Source organism: Chiloscyllium plagiosum, chromosome 20, assembly GCF_004010195.1.
Source record: "Chiloscyllium plagiosum isolate BGI_BamShark_2017 chromosome 20, ASM401019v2, whole genome shotgun sequence".
In the NCBI taxonomy this organism is placed as follows: domain Eukaryota; kingdom Metazoa; phylum Chordata; class Chondrichthyes; order Orectolobiformes; family Hemiscylliidae; genus Chiloscyllium; species Chiloscyllium plagiosum.
Window position 1 is genome coordinate 54,455,394 of NC_057729.1, and position 27,252 is coordinate 54,482,645.

Sequence of the window (27,252 nt, forward strand, 5' to 3'; positions counted from 1 at the left end):
TGGACCACGACTTTGGGCTGCTCCCCCTCCCCCTTAAGGACCCGGAAAACACGATCAGAGACATCACGTACCCTTGCACCTGGGAGGCAACATACCAAACGTGAGTCTCTCTCGTTCCCAACAAAACCCCTATCTGTGCCCCGAACTATCGAGTCCCCAATTACTATTGCTCTGCTCTTCTCCACCCTTCCCTTCTGAGTAACGGGGACAAGCTCCATGCCAGAGGCCTGAGCCCCGTTACTTACCCCTGGTAAGTCGTCCCCACCAGAAGTATCCAAAACGGTATACTTGTTCTTGAGGGGAACAGCCGCAGGGGGTCCCTGCACTGGTTGCTTCCTCCCAGTACATTTTAAAATCTAACCAAAGCTTAGAGTTGTGTGCTGATTGACATGCAGAAGCCTGAAAGCTGAAGAAAATCCTGGTAGTGAAACAGGTGAATAGCTACGGCCAGGTACCAATTGGTAATTGGGCCTTGAGATATAGGATTGACAATGTGCACCAAAGCTGGTGATGCAGGAACAAGTATGTATCATCTCATGGGGCTAAAGAAGTTCTGAAGAAGGTTCTCAACATGCAATAGTTCTACTCCCTCTCTCTAAGTAGGTTGCGAAGGGTCATATTTCAGATTCCCAGCAGCTCAAGTACTTTGACTTTGTATTTATGGCTAAACATGTACATTCTAATCCACAGCTTCCAAACACACATGTAGGACAGAACTGAGAAATCTTACAGCACACAATAGGCTATTTGGCCTGTCACAGCTGTGATGGCTCTCTGAAAGAGCTGTCCAGGCTTAGCTGGTTCTTTAACCATGGTTGTCCAAATGTTTCCTTTTAAAGTATTTATCGAATTCCCTTTTGGGAGTTATTATTGAATCTGCTTCCACTGCCATTTCAGAAAGTGCATTCCAGATCATAACTGACTGCATTAGAAGAAAGCCTAACCTCCCCCTGTGAGTTTGCTCATTTGCTTAATTGGTCTTATAGCCTATGTCCTGCTAAAAAAGAAATTTCTGAAAAGCAGGATGGAGTTTCAGCAAGGAATAAATTACCCCATATACCATACAATGTTTCTCTCGAGTTAACCACTCACAAGGTCGACTGGTCCCCAGGACAGATGCAGTATTGGGTAACATGCAACATTTGACGTAACCCACTATTTATCCAAGGGGAAAGCTCTTCCAGATGTGTTACTGACTTACCCCCATTACTTTTCCCCGTTGCTCCAAGTCCTCCCACATCGAGTGCACAATGTACTTGCACATATACTTTCCCTCTCGCCCTTCCTGCTTCATTCGCACCAGGGCCATCCTAGAAAAACACAAACATACTTCGGCTAAAAGGCAGATTAATCATCAACCAAAGTGACTCTACTTGGAGCACTGTTTTCCTCTTAAAAAGAAATACTGCATGCTGGTCAAGTTGAGGGATGCCAGTGACAAAAATAATTCAATCTTTTGCATTTATATAGCACCTTTTCTCACAGAATAATGCCCAAGGTGCTTCATGAGAGTGTTAACAAACATAATTTGACACTGAGCCAATACAGTAAACCAACTGACCAAGTAAATAAAAGTTATTGAGGGGTTTACAGCAGGAAATACAGCGACTAGACAATCTATTTACACAACAAAGAACTGCAGATGCTGGAAATCTGAAACAAAAACAGAAATTGCTGGAGAAATGCAGGAGGTCTGGCAGCATCTGTGGAGAGAAAGCAGAATTAGTGTTTCAGGATCCAGTGACACTTCTTCAGAACTGACTATAACTGGGAAAAGGTGGTATAGATGCTGAAGATGCAGGGTTGGAGGGAAGAGGCGATGAGTAAGTAAAAGGTGGAGATGGAGCCCAGACAGAAAGGACAGCAGTTGGGCAGACAAAGGAATGGATAATGGTAACGTGAAAAGAAAGAAATGCTGACAATGGGGACTGTGAGGAGGTGAAAATGGGTTGGCTGAGACAAAAGCAGTCCATGTCACTACCCAGCCTGGTACAAGACATGGAAGGGGTTCACATTCTAAAAACAATCCAACTCAACATTGAGCCTGAAGGCTGCACAGTCCCCAAGGGGAAAATGAGATGCTGCTCTTCCAACTTGCGTCGAGCTTCTCTGGAACACTGTGGAAAACCCGAGGCAGAACCGCTGGCCCAGGAACATGGTGGGGTATTGAAGTGGCAGGTAACTGGAAACTTGGGGTCATTTTTGCAGAAAGAGTTTAGGTGCCCTGCAAAGCACCTGCCCAGACTGTGTTTTATCGCCCCAGTGTAGAGGAGACCACATTATGACCAGTGAATACAGGAGACTAGATTGAATGAAGTGCAGGTACCTCCTTCATTTATGTCCCACTCAGCGACAAGCATAAATAAAGGTGGTTCCAAGTACTGCTCAATCTAAGAAATGCAAAGCCAACAACAGAAAGATATGCTCAATATGAGAGTGAACTTGCACCGAGGAAATTTATCAAGTACCGTACTAAAGAGAGCAAAAGGCTTAGCTAAGGTAGAAAGGGGAAAGATAGAGACAGGAGTAGGGTCACAAGAAAGAGGCTGCATGATAGATAGCAGGTGGATCACAGAAATCAAAGCGCAGACAGAAATAATCGTGAACTTATTAGTTTTTTCAATGAAATGTGAATGAAGACAACAATCCTGTTAAAACAGGACGGTGCCCTCATAAATCCTGGGGAATACTTTTCCACTGAAATGGAGAGTCAGAACATCACCAGCATTCTCTCCAGGAACCAAAGTTAAAATTGTCATGGCACATGGCAGTTAGCTGCAGAAATGGCACGTCTCACTTTGAGGAATTTTCCAGTCAAGTTTTAGTAATGTAAGCATCTGCATTATGTAACTCTTCACATCATAATTTGAATTTGCAACTGGGAGCTCTGCTGCTGTAATTTCGGCCTGTACAGAAACATCCTCATGCCACACGGGATGACTTCATTTCGGAATTCGCGTTTCCAGATTTTGTGGTGATGTCACCAACTGGGAGCGTACAAGGAATGGTTTTACACTAACCCACTGGCAGCAACTTCATACTCTAAATAAAAACAAAATAATTTCTAGTTGTTATGTGAATTACTTATAAGTGGGAGAAGCTGATCTCAGTAATCATGAAGACGCATTTGGCTCCACAGTAGCACTTCTGCCTCTGACTTGGGTCATTTGAGGTCAGAAGGCTGAGTTCAAGTTTCATTTCCAGATTGAAAACATAATCCTGACTCAATGAGTCAAACTCTCACCTGAGTCAGATGGTCACGGATTCAGGCCCCATCTCAGAGACTTCAGCATGCAATCAGGACTAACAATAACAGCGACACTGATGCTAATTGAGTCTACCCCTCCTGCTCTCTCAGGTAAACACAAAAGATCCTACGGCATTATTTAGAAGAACAGAAATGCTCCCCCATTGCCCTGGGTCATATTTATCCCTCTATTAAAATCACAAACATTTTTGCAATGAGACACATATTGCTGAAACTTTCCACCCTGTATTCATCAGCACAACACACGAATGTCAAAGTTCAAACAAGCACAAGTTTACCACAGGAGAAAAGGGAGCTGAATACTGGGCACATCAACTCAAATTTGCTAAGGTTGTCATAAAGAAAGCAATGCGAAATTTGTAGGGTCCCAATTTATTTCAAAAAATTAGTTAGTTGCAATCAGCACATTTCTCACTAGTATAAATTGAGATGGTTTGAAAATTGGCATTCTGGCATTGTCCTGATGAAAAGACTCAGCAACATCTCTCTTTATAATAATATATACTTCTGTTCTATCAAAACACTGGAACAGTTAGTTGGTTCTTATCATACCAGTAGGTGAGATCATGCTGTGTATCAATTGGTAGCATTGTTACAACAGTGACTACACTTTAAAACAAAACTACTTAATTGGTTTCAAAGCTTTTTCATCACCATGAGATGGTGAAAGACGCAATAGAAATCCAAGGGTTACTTTCTTTCTAGGTTGCCAACTGCTGCTTTACGTGGAGAATAAAATCTTTCAGGAATATTTGAATAAGAGGAGTGATTTAGATCGATGTGCTACCTGTGAATATTCCTCTTTTAACTTAGTGAAAAATCACACAACACCAGGTTATAGTCCAACAGGTTTAATTGGAAGCCTGTTGGACTATAAGCTGGTGTTGTGTGATTTTTAACTTTGTACACCCCAGTCCAACACCGGCATCTCCAAATCTTTTAACTTACATCACCAAAAAGGCTAAGTGTATTACAGTCTGTAGGATTTTGTTGCATTTGAGCTGACTGCTAATTTATCTTTTCAATTACTGCTGAAAATGTGTTGCTGGAACAGTGCAGCAGGTCAAACAGCATCCAGGGAACAGGAGAATCGACAGTTCGGGCATAAGCCCTTTTTCAGGAATGAGGAAAGTGTATCCAGCAGGCTAAGATAAAAGGTAGGGAGGGGGGAATTGGGGGAGGGATCTGCAGACCTCACTTTCTCCTCAAAGATTTTAACCTACTGCGAATCCTCTTACAAGGATGCCTTCCTTGAAGAAGCTCTCTTCCTCCCTCTACAAAGATTTCAGTGAGTCCCTCTCTCACTGCACACCCCAAGTCATCTCCTCCTAACCTGCAATCTTCTTCCTGACCTCTCCGCCCCCACCCCACTCTGACCTATCACCCTCACCTTGACCTCTTTCCACCCCCTCCCCCAATTCCCTCCTCCCTACCTTTTATCTTAGCCTGCTGGACACACTTTCCTCATTCCTGAAGAAGGGCTTATGCCCGAAACGTCGATTCTCCTGTTCCTTTGATGCTGCCTGACCTGCTGCACTATTCCAGCAACACATTTTCAGCTCTGATCTCCAGCATCTGCAGACCTCACTTTCTCCTATCTTTTCAATTATTCAAGGGAAGAAAATTAAAACCTCATCCACAGAAATAGCACTTCAGTGAGAAGGTAGTCAATCAATAGAGTCAGTTCTCTTAGAGAAAGTGAAACAGTGCTGATCCCTTCAAGGGCAAATTAGATGTCTTTCAGAAAGTAATACTCTGGGAATCAGTACGTGAGTAAACATGGGTATGGCATTTAAAAAGTTAAAAATCACCAGGTTCTAGTCCAACAGGTTTATTTGGAAGCACTAGCTTTCGGAGCGCTGCTCCTTCGTCAGGTGGTTGTGGGATGTGGTATGGCATGTTGTAAGTGTAACACAACTTGGCAGGAATAGGTGATTTGATCCTACTTTTTCAAAACCTCACCACCACGGGGACTTTCCTTGCCTTGTGTCTGAATTTGGTTTAGACAAGCTACTAAGATTCACACAACACCAGGTTATAGTCCAACAAGTTTAGCTGGAGGCACTAGTTTTTGGAGCACTGCTCCTTCTTCAGGTAGCTGCACAACCACCTGATGAAGGAGCAGTGCTCCAAAAGCTAGTGCTTCCAAATAAACTTGTTGGACTATAACCTGGTGTTGTGAGATTTTTAATTTTGTCCACCCCAGTCAAACACCGGTATTTCCACATCAAAGCTACTAACAGATTGACCATGGTGATGAGTCAACAACATAATTACTTTTATCGTGTTTGAACCTGATGCAGCATGGTCCTTTATCATCAAGTAGTTAAAGTGAAAATCCAGTTATTTGATGCATTGATGGCAGATTCATAATTCAATTAGGTCCAAGCTGTAAGTGACTTCTCTCATGACTGTAGAATCCACTACATGATCAGTAATGGCAGCCATAGAACTGGCAGTTGAAGCTGGTGTTTTTGGAGTTTGGGGCAAGTTCTGCAGTTGTGTCTTTCTGAGGGTATGTTGGATATTGTGAATTTCATGTCGATGGCCCTTGAAGCAGTCAGAGCAAATTTCAATGCTAACCACCACATGGGTCAATTGGTCGCACATTCTCCAAGGAGAAGTGCAGAGCTGTGTAGGTTATTTTTGGGGCATCCTTTCACTGTTTGTACAGGCTCCCTTGAACCAAAGAATCAATTATATGCAGGTTGAGGATGAGTTCAATTATGACTGCATCTGTGGTTTGGGGCAAGGACCACCACCCAGGACTTGGTTGTATGTCCATATAGGTCACACGTTACAGCTTAACCTACTCCAATAAATGTGTTTATAATGGAGGAAGGGTGGGTGAGGCTGTATTCTCTCCTGCTGCTTTTGAATGATCCCAGGGAGTTGGAAGCTCCAAGATGCCTTGGCAGCTTCAATGAATGTTGAGGCAGGATGTTTCTCTGCTTCTCTGTTTGCCACAGCCCACATCATATTGTCATTGCACTATTTCTTTCAAAATTACCAAATGCTTGTAGATGCCACCTTCATGCCATAATGGACTTTGTTGTTCCAATCTCTACCCATCCCTTTGAGATAGAAGTTAGCAGTGTTTATCACAAAAAGGGTGGATAAGACTTGAAACAGTTCCAAAGATGATTTCCAATCAGGTATCAGTTTCATTTTTGCTAATAAGGGATTACTAATCTGGCAAAAAGGATCAGAATTACTTCAAGCTAAGACCAAAAAAAAGTCTATATTCCTGTTAGTTAGTTGATGATGGAAGAATCTAATTTTTTTAAAATCAACCTGTTCAACGATGTTATGACACCTCTGGAGCAAGTGGGACTTCAACCTGGGCCTCCTGGCTCAGATGTAGGGACATTACCAGTCCATCACAAGAGCCCTATATATGTTTAAGGTTTTTTTTAAATAAACCTATTCAGAGACATTATTACACACCTCTGGAACTAGTTGAACTTGAACTCGGGTTTCCTGGGTGAGAGGTAGGGACACTAGCTGTGCCACAAGAGCTCAAGGGCTGCTCAAATAACCACCCAAACAATACCCTATACCTATACATACCTACCTTCAATCAATAGGTATTACATAAATACAGAACCTTTCATGAATTCATTTATATATTACTGATGACCACTGAATAAAATACTACCACGACCAACAATAATCCCATTTATTTAACCTCTATATTGACTTTGTCAGTGGTGTTAAAGCAGCAGACTCTGTTGCATTCAATTTTGCTGCCCCTCGTCACTAGAGGGAGCCATTCACCATCTGTACCAACACTAGTGTTACAATGAAGGACACAGACTGCTAACAGCCTTAACCGCATATTGTCCAACCTTGGGTTCATCCTTCAACTAACTGATTTGCTACTATACTGTAATCAATGAAAATGTCAAGGCTCTTTTTGACAGCACTCAGTGCAGTTAAACGTCTGCCAAAGACAAGACAGCCAACAAATGACGGGCAAAGCATAAACACTTATGTCATACCCTCAAATCATCTTTTCCCTCAAATACATAAAATTCCAATGCAGAAGCAGTATTCCTAATGGTACAAATAATATCACAAAGTAAATTTACCAGCTCTAAAAGCACTAGTTCAAACATGGGGAATTAGCAAAGATAATGAGTTCATTATACAATATGGATGAGCATTACCTTCTTGAAAGACCTACTATTCCCCACCCAGCTTGGCATCAAAGGTTCACCAATGATTCAGAGACTTATTTTTGTTTATCTTGACATCTTTCTGAAGAGCTTCTTTCTGTGCCTTTCCAGCTCTGATCTATTGACCATCCATTGTCATAACTCCACCATTGGAGCCACACCATTTCCTTAGCAAATTCACCTCTCTCTTCCTTTTCATCTTTAACCTCTCCCTCTAGCTAATTTTTCATCACAAATCTTAAAGCTTTCTTTATTGATTTAGTGTTAGATTGCTTATCTGTGAACAGCCTTCAGACATTTTACTTTGTTTAAGGTGCAATATAAATACAGGCTGCAGTTTGAAACAACGACTATCTCTGAAGTTAGATAGTTTCAAGACTATTCACTGTTTTGTACATCTACAAGATCTCTCTGCAATAATCTAAAAGCCAAAGCTTCTTCCAGCTCTTCTGCTGCAAAGATTCATTCTCAAAACTCTTCTCTCTAGCCTATTACCAGTATTGCCAGCATTGGGCACAATTGTAAAATTATACTACACAGGAAGAGGTCACTCAACTCACCATGGTTGTGCCAGCTATTTGAAACAGCATTCCAGTTCATCTCAATTCCCTATAGTATGGTATGAACATTGAATAATTACATGCTCAGCCCTGAATACTATGGCACACAGTTTTCCTGTTCATTTGAAGCTACTTAAGCATATACAGTTACAAAGACCTTTTTATATTTAACATTGCTTGGATAACTTAAGTTTTAAAGGATTGTGGAAAATTGATTTATTCCACTCTTTGTGAAAATACCTGGAGTGGTTTCTTGAAAAAGGGGTCATTGAAAGTTCATTGTGGATACTGGAGACAGATTCTTTAAACAAAGCTTTCTGTAGAATGCCTGAGTGGTGAAAACTGCTTGCTTTGCTGTAGATTCTACTGGGGCTCTTACTGCCTTGGAAAAGTACATGTGTTATCTTGTTAAGTTGGAGGAAAGCCTGTTAAGAACAAACTGAGTTGGAGGAAAGCTAGCTAAGACCAAGATGTCCAGCTTATCTCTCACATTTTTGAAAAGAAAACTCTCTTACTTGAGTTCAGGGTGAAACATATTATTTATTTTGGAAGTGTGAAGAAATATCTCAAGATTGTAATGCCTGAGCAAGCTGTGTCTGTAAAATGTCAGAAGCAACTTTTTAAAAAAAGCAGACCTTAACTAAAGCTACAAGTGTTACATTTTGAGGTCAGTTTCCATTTCCCTCAATGACGCAAAGACCAGAACAAGGGAGCAAAACGTTCAACTTCGAACCAGGATGTTCACAGGATGACACCAGGAAGCAATTCTTCACACAAAGGGTAGTGGAAAACTGAAACTTTCCTGACCAAAATGCTGCTGAGCGGAGTTGATCAAACATTTCAACATTTCAAAACTAAGACTGATAGATTTTCTTTAGATTAGATTAGATTACTTACAGTGTGGAAACAGGCCCTTCAGCCCAACAAGTCCACAGCGACCCGCCGAAGCGCAACCCACCCAGACCCATTCCCCTACATTTATCCCTTCACCTAACACTACGGGCAATTTAGCATGGCCAATTCACCTAACCTGCACATCTTTGGACTGTGGGAGGAAACCGGAGCACCCGGAGGACACCCACGCAGACACGGGGAGAATGAGCGAACTCCACATAGTCAGTCGCCTGAGGCAGGAATTGAACTCGGGTCTCTGACGCGGTGAGGCAGCAGTGCTAACCACTGTAGATGAGGGTATTATGGATTATGGACAAGGACGGTAAATTGAGTTAAGATATACGTTTACAATGATCTAAAAGAAGCAGTACAGGCTCAAGGGGCTGAACCCCGTGCACCAATATTTCAAATTAGAGAAGTTAACTTTTGGGCAATATCTTGAGCTTCGCGTTAGAATTAAATAAGGCAACATTACAACAGTAGTGTAATGATTTCCACATATGGATTAAACCTTATTTTAAAGAAGTATAATGCATTAACCAAGCAGTAAGTCTCTGAAGATATAATGAATGTTGTTAACATAAGCTTTTGTGTCATTAGGGATGCATTTTGTTCCAAGGATGGGATTTCAGTGACAGCCACCACAAAGTTTTAGAATGATTTGAGCAAGTAAGGTTGTCATGGCTACACAAACTTACTAGTTCCATATTCTTCCTGTTTTTAACTAGCCTGGCTTTTTTTCTTATATTCATACAATTATCCAATGCCCTTTTGATCTAAACCTGTATCATGTCACAGCCTTTGAACAGACCATAAGTTGTGCCATTGGAAGGACACATGAAATGATGGAGTAAATGACTGCTCAGAAAATGGCACTACCACAGCGTCAACAGCTTCCCTGACAGTAAAAAGAACTTGAGGTGAGTGGGAATTTGCAGGGTTTGATGTGAAAATATTTGCTGGGCCAAACCACTTGCCCAGTTTACAGAAGAACAGGGGGGTACAGAAGGGTAATTTTTTTTTAAACTGATGGCAGAGGATACCATGCTGAACTGAGATTCTGGCTTGCACTCCTGCTACAGTTTTAACTGAGATAATCAGGTACTAGCAATGTAACCAAACATCTCTGTCACAGGAAATAACAAAATCAATTATGGGGCTGGATTTATCAGAACTTATATAGGAACAAGCCCCCATACTGAAGGACTACAATTTAATCCTTGTGGAAGAAGCCTACTAATTGGTACCTGAACCATGAAATACTATCTGGCTGCATATGGATTGAATATTCACATGTGTCTGTAAGAAACATACTATGGAATCATGGGAATTTTTAAAAAATCTCAGGTGAGGGAAGAAATGAGAGATATGGACAATGAATTACACTTGGTCAATTGATGCATTTTAAATAAAAAAAAATCTGTTTTTGGCACTGACACCGGCTAAGCCAGCATTTTGTTATCCATCGTCAGCTACTCAGTGAAGGCTGGGGCTATGCCTTCACTTTGAACTGCAATGGTCACATGAGGGGGAACGATGAGTCGACACAGAGGAAGGTTGTCAAATGACTTTGAAGTGCTTATCTTTTTGTAAACTGCCAGATTATCAAAGAATTAAAATGTGCAAGAATCAGGCTGAACATTATCTCAATTTGTTTCTCGGGATCATACATCAGCTGAATCCTTTGCCTCCAGTATCATTTTGCTTCAGTAACAGTTAGAAGACCACTAGTTCAAGTCCCACTTCTGTATATAATCCAAAATGACACATTAGTGCAGTACAGAGGGAGTTTTATATATTGGAGGCCGTATGTTCTGACTTGAATGTTAAACTTCAGTCAAGCCTGTTCATTCATGTAGACAAAGTGGATCCCAAGACACCATTTGAAGAGTACTGACTTATGTCTGAACCAACAGTCGTTCCACAATCAAAACAAATTAAATGGTTATTAATTTCCGGTATACACCCAATGGACCAAATGCCGTTCTTTTGCACAGGCTCATTGCTATGAAAGGTACCTTGCTTGTCCAAATTAACTCTGGTGCCTTGCCTATGTTACATCAATGTTTTTATTCTCTAATGGATCGTGGCAATGATAGCTGGGCTAGCATTCAATGCCCATCCCTGACTGTCCTCGTGGTGGTGGTTTTGAGTGGCCTTCAGAAACAGCTGCAGTCCATGAGGTGGAGGTATGTCCATAGTGCTGTTAGGGAGGTTGTATCAGGATTTTGGCCCAGCTACAATGAAGGAAGCGATACAGTTCCAAGTAAGGATGGTGAGTGGTTTGGATAGGACCCTGCAGTTGCTGTTGTTCCCATGCGCCTGCTGTTCTTGCCCTTCTGGCTTTGGAAGTTTCTGTTGAGGGAGCCTTCATGAGTTACATAGTTGACGTGGCTGCTACTGTGGTGAAGAGACTGAATGTTTAGGTTGGAGGATAGGGTGCCAACCACGCAGGCTGGATGATGCCAAGCTCCCGGCATGTTGTTCATCCAAGCAAGTGGGGAATATTCCATCACATTCCTGACTTTTGCCTTTTAGATAGTAGGCAGGCTGTTGATGAGTTAGTCACCTCAGAATTCTCAAACTCAGCCCTGCTCTGTATTTACATGGTTGATTCAGTTCAGTTTCTGGGCAATGGCATCCTGTCAGATGTTGATAGAGGGGGCTTCAGTGATTCTAGTGACATTGAATATCATGGGGCAATGGCTGGATCTCTCTCACTGGAGATAGTCACTTCCAGGCACTTAAAAATAATGAATTTGTTATAGAGTACTGTGGGACATCTAAACATGACAGGCACTACATAAATGCAAATTATTTCTTTAATTGGTGCCCTGCAACTCTGAGCGAGCCATCAGGATTGTGTTACATGTTGACTTTAGTGTCTATAAAGAGTCGTTGTATGCCCAGTGCTGTCAGCCACAGATTTTCTTAATATAAACCTGCTGTAACAGGATCATAAATCCCCTTTAATATTTCTGGAGCTTACTACCAAAAGATGCAAAAGGGAGCAGTGGAAATTCAACCACATTAACAATTCAAAAATTATGAATCATCAAACGTGACTGTAGTACAATCACAGATTGATGAGAGAAAAACATTTTAAAATTAAAAAGTTATTGCCCACTGGCATATTCACACAGGAAAAGGCACCTGAAATGCCAGGTCTCCTCTCATAAAGATCTCTAAGCCACTTGATTAGATTACACCATGTAATCACTCCCAGGTAACCATTATTCTATCAACAGTAATATTTTTCTTTTAGTCACACATCTCAACAACAATCACCAGTTCTGCTGTGTGAAAGTACTGAAAAGAACCAGAAAAGATCGTGATTTTCCCCAAACATTCACTAAAGTACGTAGATGATAAATAAGGATGCAGGGGAGGGAGCAAAGAGGATGGAAAACAAGCTAGGGGTCCCTCCTAACATGCATAAAATCTCATTCTAATAACTTCCCCAGACTCAACTGTAGGCTATTACCCACTTGCAGGTGCATGATTTAGGAGACTTTATGGAAAAAAAACACTTCTGCGCTGCTCAAGAAAAGTGGAAACGTCTCGAAGTGATGTTTTTTTAAAATTACACTTAAAAAATCACCTAGGCGCAATTATGTGCTGTTCGATTGCTTTTTTACTGTTATTTAGATTTTAAAACTGCAAGGACTGATATCATCGGAGGATTGAGCTTGACACCAGGCAGAGCTGAAATAACACACTTAAGGTGAGCCCCATTAGATTAATGACTGCTTCTTACGTGTTAACTTAGCTCCCTTCCTGTTACAGCCAGACACTTAGTCATGCTGGTACCCCCAATGACATCACTACTCAGAGTTTTGGACAAAAACATCCAGGAATGAACAGAAAAAAAAAACCTTCACTTGGACCATTACTCTCTCTGAAGAACTGCATTGCTGGATCATGTGCAATTGGTACCTCCTGAGATCAGGAAAGGTGCTATTAAAATGCAAACTCTTTCAGCCAAGGGTCAGCTGTAGCACTTTTGCCTGAGGGAAAGGGTTGGGGTTCAAACGTCACTCTAGCAGGTGCCATTTTTGGGATGCAATGTTAAATCCCTTTCTGTTCTCTCAGGCGATGTGCAGCATTATCATGCAGAACAGTAGGGGAGTAATTTACATGCTTCCTATAATAGAGACTACACTTTGAAAGGAGTATTCCCTCAGCTATGTTCTGCTTTGGGTCACTCACTGGAGGTGAAAGATCATATTAACTGCAAGTTCTTTTTTAGATTTGGTACTGCAGCAGATCACTTAGTCAAGTGAAACATTACTGCAATCCTTCAAGGGCAAGACTTGATTTTTAACAAGTCCTTCCCGATCCTCCTTTCAGGCCACGCTGCTTCTTTGAGTGAAGTACACAAATGGAGCTTGAAGACGGTTCCAAAGGTGACAACCATTCTCCAACTGGGAGTCTCAAGAGGGCAGATGAGGCCCGGGTTAAACCTCTGATCCAAAAGAATACATCGCTGACAATGCAGCACTCAGGCAATACCTCGCTAGAATGTCAATGATGATTTTTCTGCTTAAGTCCTGCAGCAAGACTTGAACCCACAACTTTCTAACTCAGAGGCAGGAGTGCTGCAAATTAAGTTGTGGCTGACACACTCAAGTCACTCAGTAACATCAAAGACTTAATTGGCAGGCCATCTGTAGCCACCTTAAACATTCACTCCGGCCATCATGGCATTGTACATTACAGTCCCTTGCCGAGGTTTCTTTAACGACAACTTGCAAACCCATAACCCTGAACATTTGAAAGGACAGGGATAGAAGGTGCATGAAAGACCATCACCTTCAAGTTTAGATCCAAATCACACAACATCCCGAATTAGACATATAACTTCATTGAGTCAAGATTCAGGAAATGTGGCAGTATCCACACCACATGGACTGCAAAAGTATCACCTCAGTATCACCACAATCATAATGGCAACTGGGATAGGCAACAAAGACTACTCTTGGAAGTGATACCTATATCCAGGGAACGAATAAAAATTAAACATTCGCCCTCCTAGAACTCTGGTTAATATCTAGCCTTCTGTAAAGCTACTTTATTGACTGGCAATCTGATGGGCCACCCATAAAATCCATCAGTACACAAAGACTAGGTTCTCTCTCCCTGCCTTCTCCAACTCCAAAAAACATGCATGATTCTTGATCTGTATTTGAGTAACTGCCTTGAAGGTTGATATCATTCTGTAATTGAGGGTTACAAAGGAACACTCAAGCCTTACCCACAATCAGTTGGTTGAGGAAATGGAGCCCTACGACCACTAAGCTACTGGGACAAACTCTACCTTGCATTTCTAACAAAACTGTCAAATGCCTGTGGTTTCTGCATCTTTGCCCTTTAGCAATATAAACAACCAGCCATCTGTGGAAATAATCCTTCCCGAATTGCTTGGAGATACAAGAACATTTAGACGAAAGAGCAATGTTAAGACTTCAGGAGATTTTACCAAAAGAAAAACACGGGTCAATCATTTTCTCTGCATCTCTAACACCCACTCCCCCCCACCCCATGTGTATTTCTTAAATAAATCACGTCACTCATACAAAACTTTCTCACCCACAGCAGTCCATCCATTTGACGTATTGGACAGTTTTAGCCTCGTTAATCAGAGATTATGAGGGGGTGAGGTAATGAAGTTGGCCATTTTCTTTCAAAGTGCTGCCGTTTATTATGGTGTCTGTCACAAGCTTTTCCTTGCATTAACCATTTCGCAAACTTAACTTATCATGGGTCCTGATTAAAAGAAACATTCACACAGTGGTCAATTGTCATTGAAAGCCTCAACTGAAAGTGCTGCTTTTCTGAAAAAAAATGTTATATCAACAATTAAATTAGAAGAAAAACATTCAGAACTTGAATCAAAGCCATTAAAACAACCACATGAAAACAAATGAGTGCTGATTGACAAAAAATGTTTCATAGAGCTTGGTATTTGGGCAGAAACTTCCTTTTGGAATTAGTGGTTTATGGCACAGCCTGATAATACTGCAATGGCTCATTCATGGAGTTCATTAAACCTTGTTGTGAAAGGATTTTCTGGGCTTGTTGAAGTTGCTCATAGCTTAATTGATTTTACAACACTACTTAATTTTAGAGATGGTTATTGTTCCTGTATCACAGCTTCTGCAAAATATATTCCATCCCCTCTTGCCTCCTCCCACTTGTCCTGTCTCAATTGTATCTAAATATGAGTAATATGGTGGTAATAACATAGACCTCTGCAGATTATCTCCTGTACTGCTACATAAAATCCATTTGAACTACTGCTATGAAATTTAGTTATGTGAATATCAGCAGACACACACTTGTGTGGAATTTCCTTTCTGTCATTTTCAAAGAGGTGATGAGTTACTAATTGAACTGCCTCATTAAAACAGTGGACCCATACCCCCTCCAAACCCTTCCTATTCTTATACCCATCCAGATGCCTTTTAAATGTTGCAATTGTACTAGCCTTCACCACTTCCTCTGGCAGCTCATTCCACACATACCACCCTCGGCGTGAAAAGGTCGCCCTTTAGGTCTCTTTTATACCTTTCCCCTCTTACCTATGCCCTCTAGTTCTGGACCTCCTCCATCCCAGGGAAGAGACTGTATATTTATCCTATCCGTGCCCCTCATGATTTTATAAACCTCTATAAGGTCACCCCTCAGCCTCCGACGCTCCAGGGAAAACAGCCCCAGTCCATTCAACCTCTCTTTGTAGCTCAAATCCTCCAACCCTGGCAACATCCTTGTAAATCTTTTCTGAACCCTTTCAAGTTTTACAACATCCTTCTGATAGGAAGGAGACCAGAATTGCACGCAATATTCCAAAAGTGGCCTAACCAATGTCCTGTATAGCCACAACATGACCTCCCAACTCCTGTACCGGCACGGTAGCTCAGTGGTTAGCACTGCTGCCTCACACCGCCAGAGACCTGGGTTCAATTCCAGCCTCCGGTGACTATCTGTGTAGAGTGGGGCATGGATAGGATAAATAGGCAAAGTCTGTGGGTGGCACGGTGGTTAGCACTGCTGCCTCACAGCGCCAGAGACCCGGGTTCAATTCCCGCCTCAGGTGACTGTGTGGAGTTTGCACATTCTCCCCGTGTCTGCTTGGGTTTCCTCAAGGTGCTCCGGTTTCCTCCCACAGTCCAAAAATGTGCAGATTAGGTGAATTGGCCAAGCTAAATTGCCCATAGTGTTAGGTGCAGGGGTAAATGTAGGGGAATAGGTCTGGGTGGGTGCGCTTCGGCAGGTCCGTGTGGACTTGTTGGGCCGAAGGGCCTGTTTCCACACTGTAAATAATCTAATCTACTCAATACTCTGACCAATAAAGGAAAGCATACCAAACGCCTTCTTCACTATCCTACCTACCTGCGACTTCACTTTCAGGGACCTATGAACCTGCACTCCAAGGTCTCTTTGTTCAGCACAACTCATTAGGACCTTACTATTAAGTATATAAGTCTTGCTAAGATTTGCTTTCCTAAAGTACTGCACCTCACATTTATCTGAAATGAACTCCATCTGCCACTTCTCAGCCCATTGGCCCATCTGGTCAAGATCCTGTTGTAATCTGAGGTAACCTTCTTCTCTGTCCATGACACCTCCAATTTTGGTGTCATCTGCAAACTTACTAATTGTACCTCTTATGGTCACATCCAAATCATTTATATAATTGTCTTTCAGATATTTATCAACCTTGAGCAGGTTTAATGTGAACCCGGGCCTCCTGATTCAAAGGTAAGGATAGCACATGCTGTCACAAGAGCCCTAAAATGTCTCTCTCACCTACCACTGCCAAGAGACCAGACCAGCTGTCACAAGTTCATTGCTTGCAAAATGTCTGGTTACAGGATAATACAGACACTTAATCCTAACCCAGATTTTCAATACCTCCAGACTCAAATTTTCCCAATACTATAAGATTATTTAAAAAAAAGGACCAGAAGTAGGTCATTCAGCCCATCAAATGTGCTCCACCATTCAATCAGATTATGGCTGATCTGATAATCCCCAACTCCACGTTCGTGCCTTTTCACTATAATCTTCCATTCCTTTATTGATGAGAAACTTGTCTAGCTCAGCCTTAAATATAATGAACAATCCAGCCTCAACAGCAAACTGAGGAAAGGGATTCCACAGAGTCACTGCCATCAGAGAGGAAATGCATCCTCATCTCTGACTTAAATGATGTCTTTAGTCTGAGACACTCCCACGAGCAGAAGAAATCGTTCCTATCCTTGTTAAATGCCCTAAGAATCTTGCATGTTTCGATGAGGTCACCTCTAAATGTTCTAAATTCTACTAAATACAGGCTCAACCTCTTCTTATAAGACAGACCGTCCATTCCTACTATCAACATAGTAAACTTTCTCTGGACTGCCCCCAAGAGAAGTGCAAATTTCCTTAGATAAGGGCCCAAAGTTGTTCACAGTTTTCCAGCTGTGGTCTGACTAGTACCTTGAATCATTTTAGCAAAATCTTCTTCTTTTATGCTCCATTCCCTTTGAAACAAAGGCTAACACTCCATTTGCTTTCCTGCTGAGCTTGAATGCTAGCTTTTAATAACTCCTGGATTAGGACTCCAAAGTCCCTCAGTTTTGTGACTTTTTCTGCAGTTTTCTTCATTTAAATAATATTCAGCTCCACTACTCTTCCTCACTTGTTCCATCTGCCATGATTTTGCGCACTAGCTTAACATCTCTATCGCTTTGTGGACTCTGCGCCATCTTTATCACTGGCCTACACAATTTTTTTTAAAAATGTCATTGCAAACACTCTTTCCTCATCTGAGTCATTAATATGTTGTAAATAATTGTGGCTCCAATCCCTGTAGCACACTAATAGGACAAGTTATCATCTTGTATCCCAACTTTTTGCCTTCCATTAATGAGCAATCCATGCTAATATATGCTCCTATCTAGTCTCCTATCTTCCACCCTCTGCAATCTTACCGTATCTGATGCCCATTTTCCAATTAAAATTCCCTCAGCCATCACTCTGCATTCACTGGCGTCCAATCCAACAATGTACATCCGTACTTTCAAGTCGAGAGCCTCACGTTCTCCTAGCGATGTAATCTCCTCCATCTCTATAACAGGCTTCATTCCTTTTATTCTTTTATGGAACATGAGAGGAGACAGTGACAAGGCTAGCATTTGTTATCCATCCCTAAGTGCCCTTGAACTGAGTGGAGGGGCTTGCTGGTCCATTTCAAAGGGCAGTTAAGAGGCAACCATATTGCTATTGGTCTGGAGTCACACTTCAGCCAGACCAGACAAGAATGGCAGGTTTTCTTCATGAATTGTAGTTAACTCCACCACTTGCCAGTGGTGGGATTTGAACACATTCCCAGATTAGGGTTTCTGGTTCAGTGATATTACCACCGTGCCAGATCACAAATTATCAGTGTCGCCCCATTAATGAATGTATTCTCAGCTGCCCAAACTCAGGAATTCCTTTTCGACCTCTCTATGCCTCCCTAATTCTCACTCCTCCTTTATGACATTCTGTAATATCTACCAATCAATCTTGACAAGCAACTAGCCCAAAATACCTTTATTTAGTTCAATGACAAATTTTGTTTGGTAGTGATCTTGCGTAGATCTGAGGAACTGAATTTCAAAGCACATGCTTTAATTGTTACTTCCACATGATAAAACTCTTCCTGTTCACTACAGAAACTTAGGTTTCATGACAATAGGGCTCCGAGAAGCAAATTAAATATATAAATTAATCTGAAGCAGTTCCCATTATTCGATTTGCAATGATTATAAAAAGCGAATATCAGAATGTTATCTTTGCTTCAGTTAGAGTTCAATTCTGGCCTCAGAATAGTCACAGTCATAGGTGTACAGTCATTGTAGAGATCTACTGAGTAAAACCAAACTGGTTTATAAATTTCCTGAAGAAGGGCTTATGCCCGAAACGTCGATTCTCCTGTTCCTTGGATGCTGCCTGACCTGCTACGCTTTTCCAGCAACACATTTTCAGCTCTGATCTCCAGCATCTGCAGTCCTCACTTTCTCCTTATAAATGTCTTGTTCAGTGCGGAACTACCAGCCAAATAACTCATGTCCCAGTTGCAAATTAAGCAAGGATGAGAATATTGGCACTCTAGAAGTTTGCAGATTGTACTAAAATGGATTCCTGTCTGACTCTCCCATCCTCATCACTCTTTCCCCATGGTGGAAGCTAGACAGCTGAAAGGCAACAACACATCCTTTTGAGACCTCGTTCTGAAGCACAGATGAAAGGCGGCAGAATTGCGCTTCTACAATCCTGCGTCAATTCCATTTTCTGGCACCACAGTAACCTGGGCGCAGATGGTGCTGGCATGCAGCACGTTCAGCTGTGCGAGGTGTACACAGCTGTTGGCATTTTCACACAAGATCTCTAATCTAACAGGCAAAAGTCAAACATTAAAAAAGCTTAACTTACGCATTCTCTCAAAACAAGCCTTGAAATTAAGTTTACTCACCAGACATGAAGCTGGGCGACTAGAAACCAGGAGTTCAGTGTGTCTGACAAATTGCATCCTGCAGTCACAGAAACAAGGATTCATTTTAGTTTGCCTAGCTTGAAAGAAAACATTAGAGAACATAACTTTATGTTGTCCCTTACTCTGAGTAAAAAGGGACCCTCCCCAAGAACAAACGACAAAAAAATCTAGTTATGACTGGCTTTCTGAGCAAAGTGCAGGATGGGTGTTGCCTTACTCCAGCAACGTGGTTTTGGAAAGGAGATTCAGAAATTACTAACAGCCTCTTTATGCTAGAAAAAAAGATTGGAAAAATTACTTTAAAAAAAAGACAGGAAACCACAAGAGCTGTCACAGTGATAAGTGCATAGACCAAGTATAGTGCCACATTGATTAAAATCTCAAGCACACTATATTACCAAGTATATCAATACCATTGCAATGGACACTGGTAATCAGTAAGGACCAGGTATAATTAAAAACCCTTATATTTCTGCTAGACAATGGTATTAAGTGTTTTCAAACCAAGGTGGGCTAGATGGATTTAAGATGCAGATCAGCCATGGTCCAGCAAAATGACAGAATGGCGCCTCAGAGTTTAATGGATTATTTGCCCTTCTCTCTGCTATATGGAGTTTAAGTTCGAGTGTCAAGTTTTGCTGCAGTATGACTCATTGCCCAGGTTTAGGGAGACACTAAAGTAGTGTCACTATGAACAGCCAATATGGCTCTTTTGTAAATTACCCAGGTGTCATGGTGTGAAACACATTCTTCCATAAACATATCAACTCCTGATAAAAGTGCATTCTCCATAGAACAACTCCATTAAAGCTCAACAGAATGCCAAATGGCCTTCCTTACTAGCACAGAGAGAAGACCACAAGATACAGGAGCAGAAGTAAGCCATCCAGCCTATCAAGGCTGCTCCACCATTCAATCATGGTCAATGTTTCTCAATCCCTTTCTCCTGCCTTCACACTGTAACACTTGATCTCTTTACTAATCAAGAAGAGATCACACACTGTCTGAAAGATACCCAATGACTTGGCCTTCACAGCCTTCTGTAGCAATAAATTCCACAGATTCTCCTCCCTTTGGCTGAAGAAATTCCTCATCTCCATTCGAAAGGTTCGTCCCTTCACTCCGAGCCTGTGCCCTCAGGTCCTAGTCTCCCCTACCAATGGAAACATCGCCTCCACCTCCACTCTAACCAGGCCTCTCAGTATTCTATTAGTTTCAAAAAGATCCTTCCTCATCCTTCTAAATTCCATCAAGTACAGACCGAGTGTCCTCAACAACTCCTCGTACAAGCCATTAATCTCCAGGATTCGGAGATGCCGGTGTTGGACTGGGGTGTACAAAGTTAAAAATCACACAACACCAGGTTATAGTCCAACAGGTTTAATTGGAAGCACACTAGCTTTCGGAGCGACGCTCCTTCAATCACCTGATGAAGGAGCATTGCTCCGAAAGCTAGTGTGCTTCCAATTAAACCTGTTGGACTATAACCTGGTGTTGTGAGATTTTTAACTTAATCTCCAGGGTCACTCTTGTAAACCTCCTCTGGATCTCTCCAAGACCAGCACATTGTTCCTTAGATATGGAACTCAAAACTGCCCACAATATTCCAAATGCAATCTGACCAAAGCCTTATACAGCCTCAACAGTACATCCCTGCACTTGAAATCTATCCTTCTCAAAATGAATGCCAACACTGCATTTATCTTCCTAATTGCCAAGTGAACTTGCACGTTAATATTAACAGAATTCTGAACTAAGACTCTCTCGTCCCTTTGTGCTTCAAATCTCCGCAATCTTTCCCTACTTAGAAAATACTGCTGCCTGTAGCAGGCACACTAACAGTGCAGCTTTAGGGCTAAGTGTGCTCCAAGCAGAGATTCAAACTGGCAATTTATCAATTCCATATCTTGGATCTTGGGTAACAGTTAGAGATTAGTGAACAAGTGAGTTTCTGGAGAGTATTTTGTAGATGGTGCACATTAATGCCACTGTGCCAGCAGCAGAGGAAATGAATGCTTAAGGTTTGAAGCTTGAATCTTTGAATGCAAATTTAAATCAAAATGGGATAGAGTATCGATCAGAAAACTTCTAGCTTATTTCAAATTGCTTTGCCCTTGCTGCTATGATGACCAAACCTGTCACTATTACCAAAGAATCTGTGTGGAGTTTAACAATTTTAATGTCAGGTTCGTGATCATGGAGGAGGCTGTTTGCTGCTGCTTTCAGTCACTCTGAGTCCCTGAGCTAGTGAAAAGGACAGAAGAGCATTCTTTTCAGCTTTAACCTGTGACTTGCTGGACACAATCATGTTAATTGGATCTGGAAGGCACAATGCCCCAGTTCAACTGATTGCAGACACACATTCGAAACCCCTGGTAAAGCAGACTGGTTCTGAGATCAGACAATGGAGAAAAGCTGACACCTGTCAAATGTACCTCAATAAGCACTGTATATTTCCTATTTCAGGGCAATGCGGAGATGACACTAGCTTCTAAGTGTGCAACGGATTTGGTTTTAAAATATTCCAGCGATTTTCAAGTGCCTACACTTGTGCTTACAGCTCAGTTTCTAGTAGCTACTGTGGAGTCAGTTTACTTTGCTTTGAGTCAACACTCATGTTTAAACAATCAAGCATATCAAATAACTAGGGCTGGAGAGAGGGTTTTAAGCTATTTAGAAGGGGGTGGAGTTTGTGAGGGGAATGCAAACTTTCTAAGTAAGAGGGCAGCTATTGAACATTGTCATCCAGAGTGGGACAGGAAGGGACAGAGGGTACAAACAGAAAGTCAGCAGTATACTGTATAGGATCAAAGGGAGAAAATGGTAAAAAGGCAAGATTAATAGTTCTTTACTTAAATACTTATAGTATTTGGAACAAAATAAATGAACTAATGACACAAGTACAGGTTAATGGACCATCAGGCCCATTATGATTATTATAATGGTTACAATCTCCTTATAACCATTATGAGGATATCAAAACTGGGAACTAAATATTCAGGGGTGTGACACTTGTCGAAAGGATAGGCAACAAGACAATGTTGATGATATAACAAGGAGAAAGTGAACAATCTTAGTATAGGATGGAATACTTACGATAGAGAGAAATGCTCTTGGATCAGAAGATGTACAACCCATTTGATAAGAAATAAAGGAAGAGAAGCAGTCTGTCGGTTTTTTAACAGTAGGTAAATGATGGAGACAATGATGGTATATAACAAAGAAACCATATTAACCGTGGGTGAATTTGATCTTCCTATAGATTGGGTTAGTCAGATTGGCAAAGGCAGCCATGAGCAAGAGGTCATAGATGGCAGTCAGTACAGTTTTCTCAAGAAAAATGTTGTGGATCAGGCTACTTTGGATTGGGTGATGTGTAATGTCACAGTTTTGATAAATGTAAATTACAACATTTACAAGGCATTTGGACAGGTATACGAATAGGGTAGGGTTTAGAAGGATATGGACCAAATGCTGGCAAATGGGACTAGATTAATTAAGATAGCTCAGTGATTAGCATTGCTAACTCTCAGCGCTAAGGACCCGGATTTGATTCCAGCCTGGGGCGGCTGTTTGTGTGGAGTTTGCACATTCTCCCTGTGTCTGCGTGGGTTTCCTCCGGGTGCTCCAGTTTCCTCCCACAGTCCAAATATGTGCATGTTCGGTGAATTGGCCGTGCTAAATTACCCATAGTGTTAGGTGCATTAGTCAGAGGGAAATGGGTCTGAGTGAATTACTCTTCGGAGGATCGATGTGAACTTGTTGGGCCGAAGGGCCTGTTTCTCCACTGTAGGTGATCTAAATAGTGACCAAAGCATGTCAGAAATTAGCAATCAGTTTGAGGAAGAAACTTAGCTCTGAAACTTAAATTGACTGCTGAACTTAAATAACAATAATTGCAAAGAAATTAGGTCAGAGCTGGTTGTACTGGACTGGGGAAAGGACTTTAGCAGCAAAGACAATTGAGGAACAATGGCAGACAATTAAGAAAGTAGTTCATGGCTCTTAGCAGGAATATTGCTAAAACTATACAAGGCACTCATCAGACCACAGGTGGAATATTGTGAACTGTTTTGGTCCCATACCAAAGGGAAAAACAAACATTAGAGACAGACTAGAGAAAGCTCACTCAGTTGATCCCAGGTATGGAAGGACTGTCTTATGAGTAGGTTGGGCCTGTACTCTTGGAGTTTAGAAGAACGAGAAGTGACCTTATTGACACATGCAACATTTTTTAAGAGGACTTCATGTGATAAATGCAGAAAGGTTGTTTCCCTTTGAGGGTTCAGGACATAGTCCCAGAAAAAGGGTTCACACCCGTTTAAGACAAAAGTGAGGAGGAATTTCTTCTCTCAGTAGTAGTTAATCGGTGGACTTCTTTATTTCAGAGGGCTGTACACACTGGGTCATTAAGTATATTCAAGGCTGAGATAAACAGATATTTTTTATCAAACAGGGAATCAAGGAATAGATAGGAAAGTGGAGTTGAGGATGATCACATCAGCCATGGTGGTGGAGATTCAATGAGTTGAAAGTCCTACTTCTGCTATGTTTTATGGTGAACATGGATCAGTTAACAATTTCACAATCAGATACAGAACAACGGAATACTACAAAAACTAATCAAAGGTTTTTGAGGACCAATGGGAGTAAAGTGGAATGCAAGAACCAACAAGTTTTATGAGATGGAAAGGTGGACAGATGCATAGCCGTTGAATGGGGGAAATAATGATTAAACAAAAAAAATTACTCATCAATATTTTATAATTTAAAAAGTATACATCTCGTCAAGTGCACATATATTTACAGAAGGAGAACTAGTAGTATTCCAATAGCTCAAAGCTCTCAACCCACATTCTCAGTGGTTTAATCAAACACTTTTTATGTTACAAAGCAACTCCAAAAAAGGAAGAGAAAATTTAAGTGACTTTTCTTGATCTTATTTTAATTGTCCAATTGGCTGCTCTACAGCTCTCTGTTGGATGTCAATCTCAGAAGAAACGTTTGGAATAGGAAAAAGCGATGAGATCCTTTTCCAGGAATAAAATGCCCCGATCTGCCTGTGTACCAAACAGTTTAAATCTTTCCCCCTTCAGCTTTGATTGACTGCAGCCCCATTGGTCTTCTTTAATAACCATCCAAATCATCTCATCTGATATCAATGGAACGTTTGGATGAAGAGGTTGTGCCTGAATTCTCTCAAAACTACTTTTCTAATTAAGTCCCAGGAACTGAAATTTCTCCATAATGAAATTGCTTGGGGCATTTTTATCTTTTCCTTTTACAATCTTGGAAGACTTTGATTAAATCACCACAGAGTCTCTTTTCATTTCCAACCAGCAGCCTCGCCCATTCTGCAGACCCAGAATTATGTTAGCTGAATATATATAGAATACTTTATATGATAAAGTATGTGATTAATGATAATTACTTTCCCCAATTAAAACCCACTGCCAATGAAGCTTTGTAATAAAGCAGCCTATTTAGAGACAAATCCAGCTGACAGTAGAATCTTGGGGCATTCTTAAAATCTAGAATCTCATTTGTGTATGCAAACTGGTCTCAATGCTTCGAGGAGAAAGTGAGGACTGCAGACTCCTGAAGAAGGGCTTATGCCCGTAACGTCGATTCTCCTGTTCCTTGGATGCTGCCTGATCTGCTGCGCTTTTCCAGCAACACATTTTCAGCTCTGGTCTCAATGCTTCTCAAGACCCGACAAGCCTTCTTGTTACATGACTTTTAATGTTCCCTCACTTTTAAGTCAATGTTCCTTCTGCAATTCCCATTTTCCTTTGAGTCCCTTAACTAAAAACATAGGAAATCAATTCCAATTCAGTGGATGCGCAATCCAGGTTCAACTAACATCTCAATATAAATTACACTACAAACCATTCAACATTAGACTTAACTTAATTTTGCATTCAACTGTCAATTAGTCTCTCACTAGTGTAATGTGTAAGCTTTGGACTTGGAGTTAATTTGACCCAAATGCAATGGTACCATTATCCCTTTGCCAAAGAAAAATCAAATTGAATTTGAAACACTAACTCTTTCTTTCACCACAAAGGATGTCAAATTGCTGAGTTTCTTTCAGGATTTTCTGCTTTTATTGCCACTGTGCAATCTTCATTTCAACAGAATCGGTGATACCTTTAAAAATTAAAAAAAAAATCAAAGCAGTTCAAATATAACAGATTGCAGAAAAACCGTGGTTAAACGTACTTTCAAACAAGTCGTCATAATCGATCCTCTCCACACAGCAGGTATACATCCGCAGACCAGCAATCTTAATTTTCTGGAATATAGGCGAAAATGAAGATTTTAGAAAAAAATTAATTAGACAAGCAAGCGCACACAAAAGTCGAAACAGAGGAGAAATAAAAGTAACAAGCATTAAAAATAGAAATTAATAACATGGCAATAACCTTTTACACTATTTCTCAATCAAATTAGATTCCCTAGTGTGGAAATAGGACCTTTGACCCAACCAGTCCACACCAACCCTCCGAAGAGTAATCTACACACACCAATTTCCCTCTGACTAATGCACGCAGCACTATGGGCAATTTAGCATGGCCAATTCACCTGACCTGCACATCTTTGGGCTGAGGGAGGAAACCGGAGCATCCGGAGGAAACCCATGCAGGTACGGGGAGAATGTGCAAACTCCACACAGACAGTTGCCAGAGGCCGGAATTGAACCTGGGACCCTAGTGCTGTGAGGCAGCAGTGCTAACCACTCAGCCATTGTGCCATCCCATATAAATCTGAATGTTGTGCAATTAGTTGATGTCATACTTGTCAACTTGAATTGTTCCCTCTAGTAACACATTGGAGGACAATAGAGATCAAAATGCTCTGACTCAAACATTACCAGCTATACTTTGCTTTCATGACAAAGGATGAAACATTAATTGAAAAGCACCAAGGGGAAGTGATAGCCTAGAGGCAGATGGTGGAAGTTGAATTCAATTAAAAAGAAAAACTGGGAATAAGAGTCTAATGATGATGAAGAAAATGCGTCTTTTGTCAGAAAAACCCATCTGGTTCAATAAGGGTCTTTAGGGAAGGAAATCTGTCATCCTTACCCAGGCGAAAGTGAGGACTGCAGATGCTGGAGATCAAAGTCTAGATTAGAGTGATGCTGGAAAAGCACAGCAGGTCAGGCAGCATCTTTCACCTCATTTCTGATGAAAGGCTTTTGCCTGAAACGTCGATTTTCCTACTCCTCAGATGCTGCCTGACCTGATGTGCTTTTCCAGCACCACTCTAATCTAGACTACCGTCCTTACCCAGTCTGGCCTACATGTGACTCCAGACCCACAGCAAATGGTTAGCTCATGATTGCCCTCTGAGCAATTAGGGATGGTCAATAAATACTGGCCTGGCCAGTGATGTCCATATTCTGTGAATGAATAAAGAGAAAGATTTTCAGCCAATTTAGGAATGGCACAAATCTTGTTGGAAAGTGTAAGTAACATTCTACCTTTTTGCACATTTTATGGTACGCATCTTCTATTTTCCAACTTTGTACAGCAAAACCAAATGTAGTATTTTATACTGTCACATTGAACACAAACCTCTTCCAGAATACAGCCTAACTGAAGGATAAAGTTCACACAGATGTCATAAGGGTCAGCAGATTTGCAAAGTTAACTGTTTCTATCTCCATAGATGCTGTCAAATCCATTGAGTTTCTCCAGCACTTTCTCTTTTTGTTTCAAATGTCCAGCATCTGTAGTTCTTTGTTTTATAGAAGACCTGGGAATCCTTATTAGAACAAGTGTGAACAGACATTGCTCTATTTCCCAACAGAGACAGCATCATCAT

General features: G+C 41.2%; 1 protein-coding gene across 3 annotated transcripts in view; it reads right to left on the minus strand.

The window, feature by feature from the left end:
• Window positions 1-27,252, minus strand: part of LOC122560297 (ubiquinol-cytochrome-c reductase complex assembly factor 1) — a 106,658-nt gene that overhangs the window by 53,595 nt on the left and 25,811 nt on the right. For all 3 annotated transcript variants that reach the window (XM_043710865.1, XM_043710866.1, XM_043710867.1), the window contains exons 4-6: window positions 25,645-25,717; window positions 19,402-19,459; window positions 1,202-1,310 (exon numbers count right to left, since the gene is read on the minus strand). In XM_043710865.1, coding sequence (XP_043566800.1) covers window positions 1,202-1,310; window positions 19,402-19,459; window positions 25,645-25,717 — 240 coding nt within the window. The remainder of the gene's footprint in view (window positions 1-1,201; window positions 1,311-19,401; window positions 19,460-25,644; window positions 25,718-27,252) is intronic.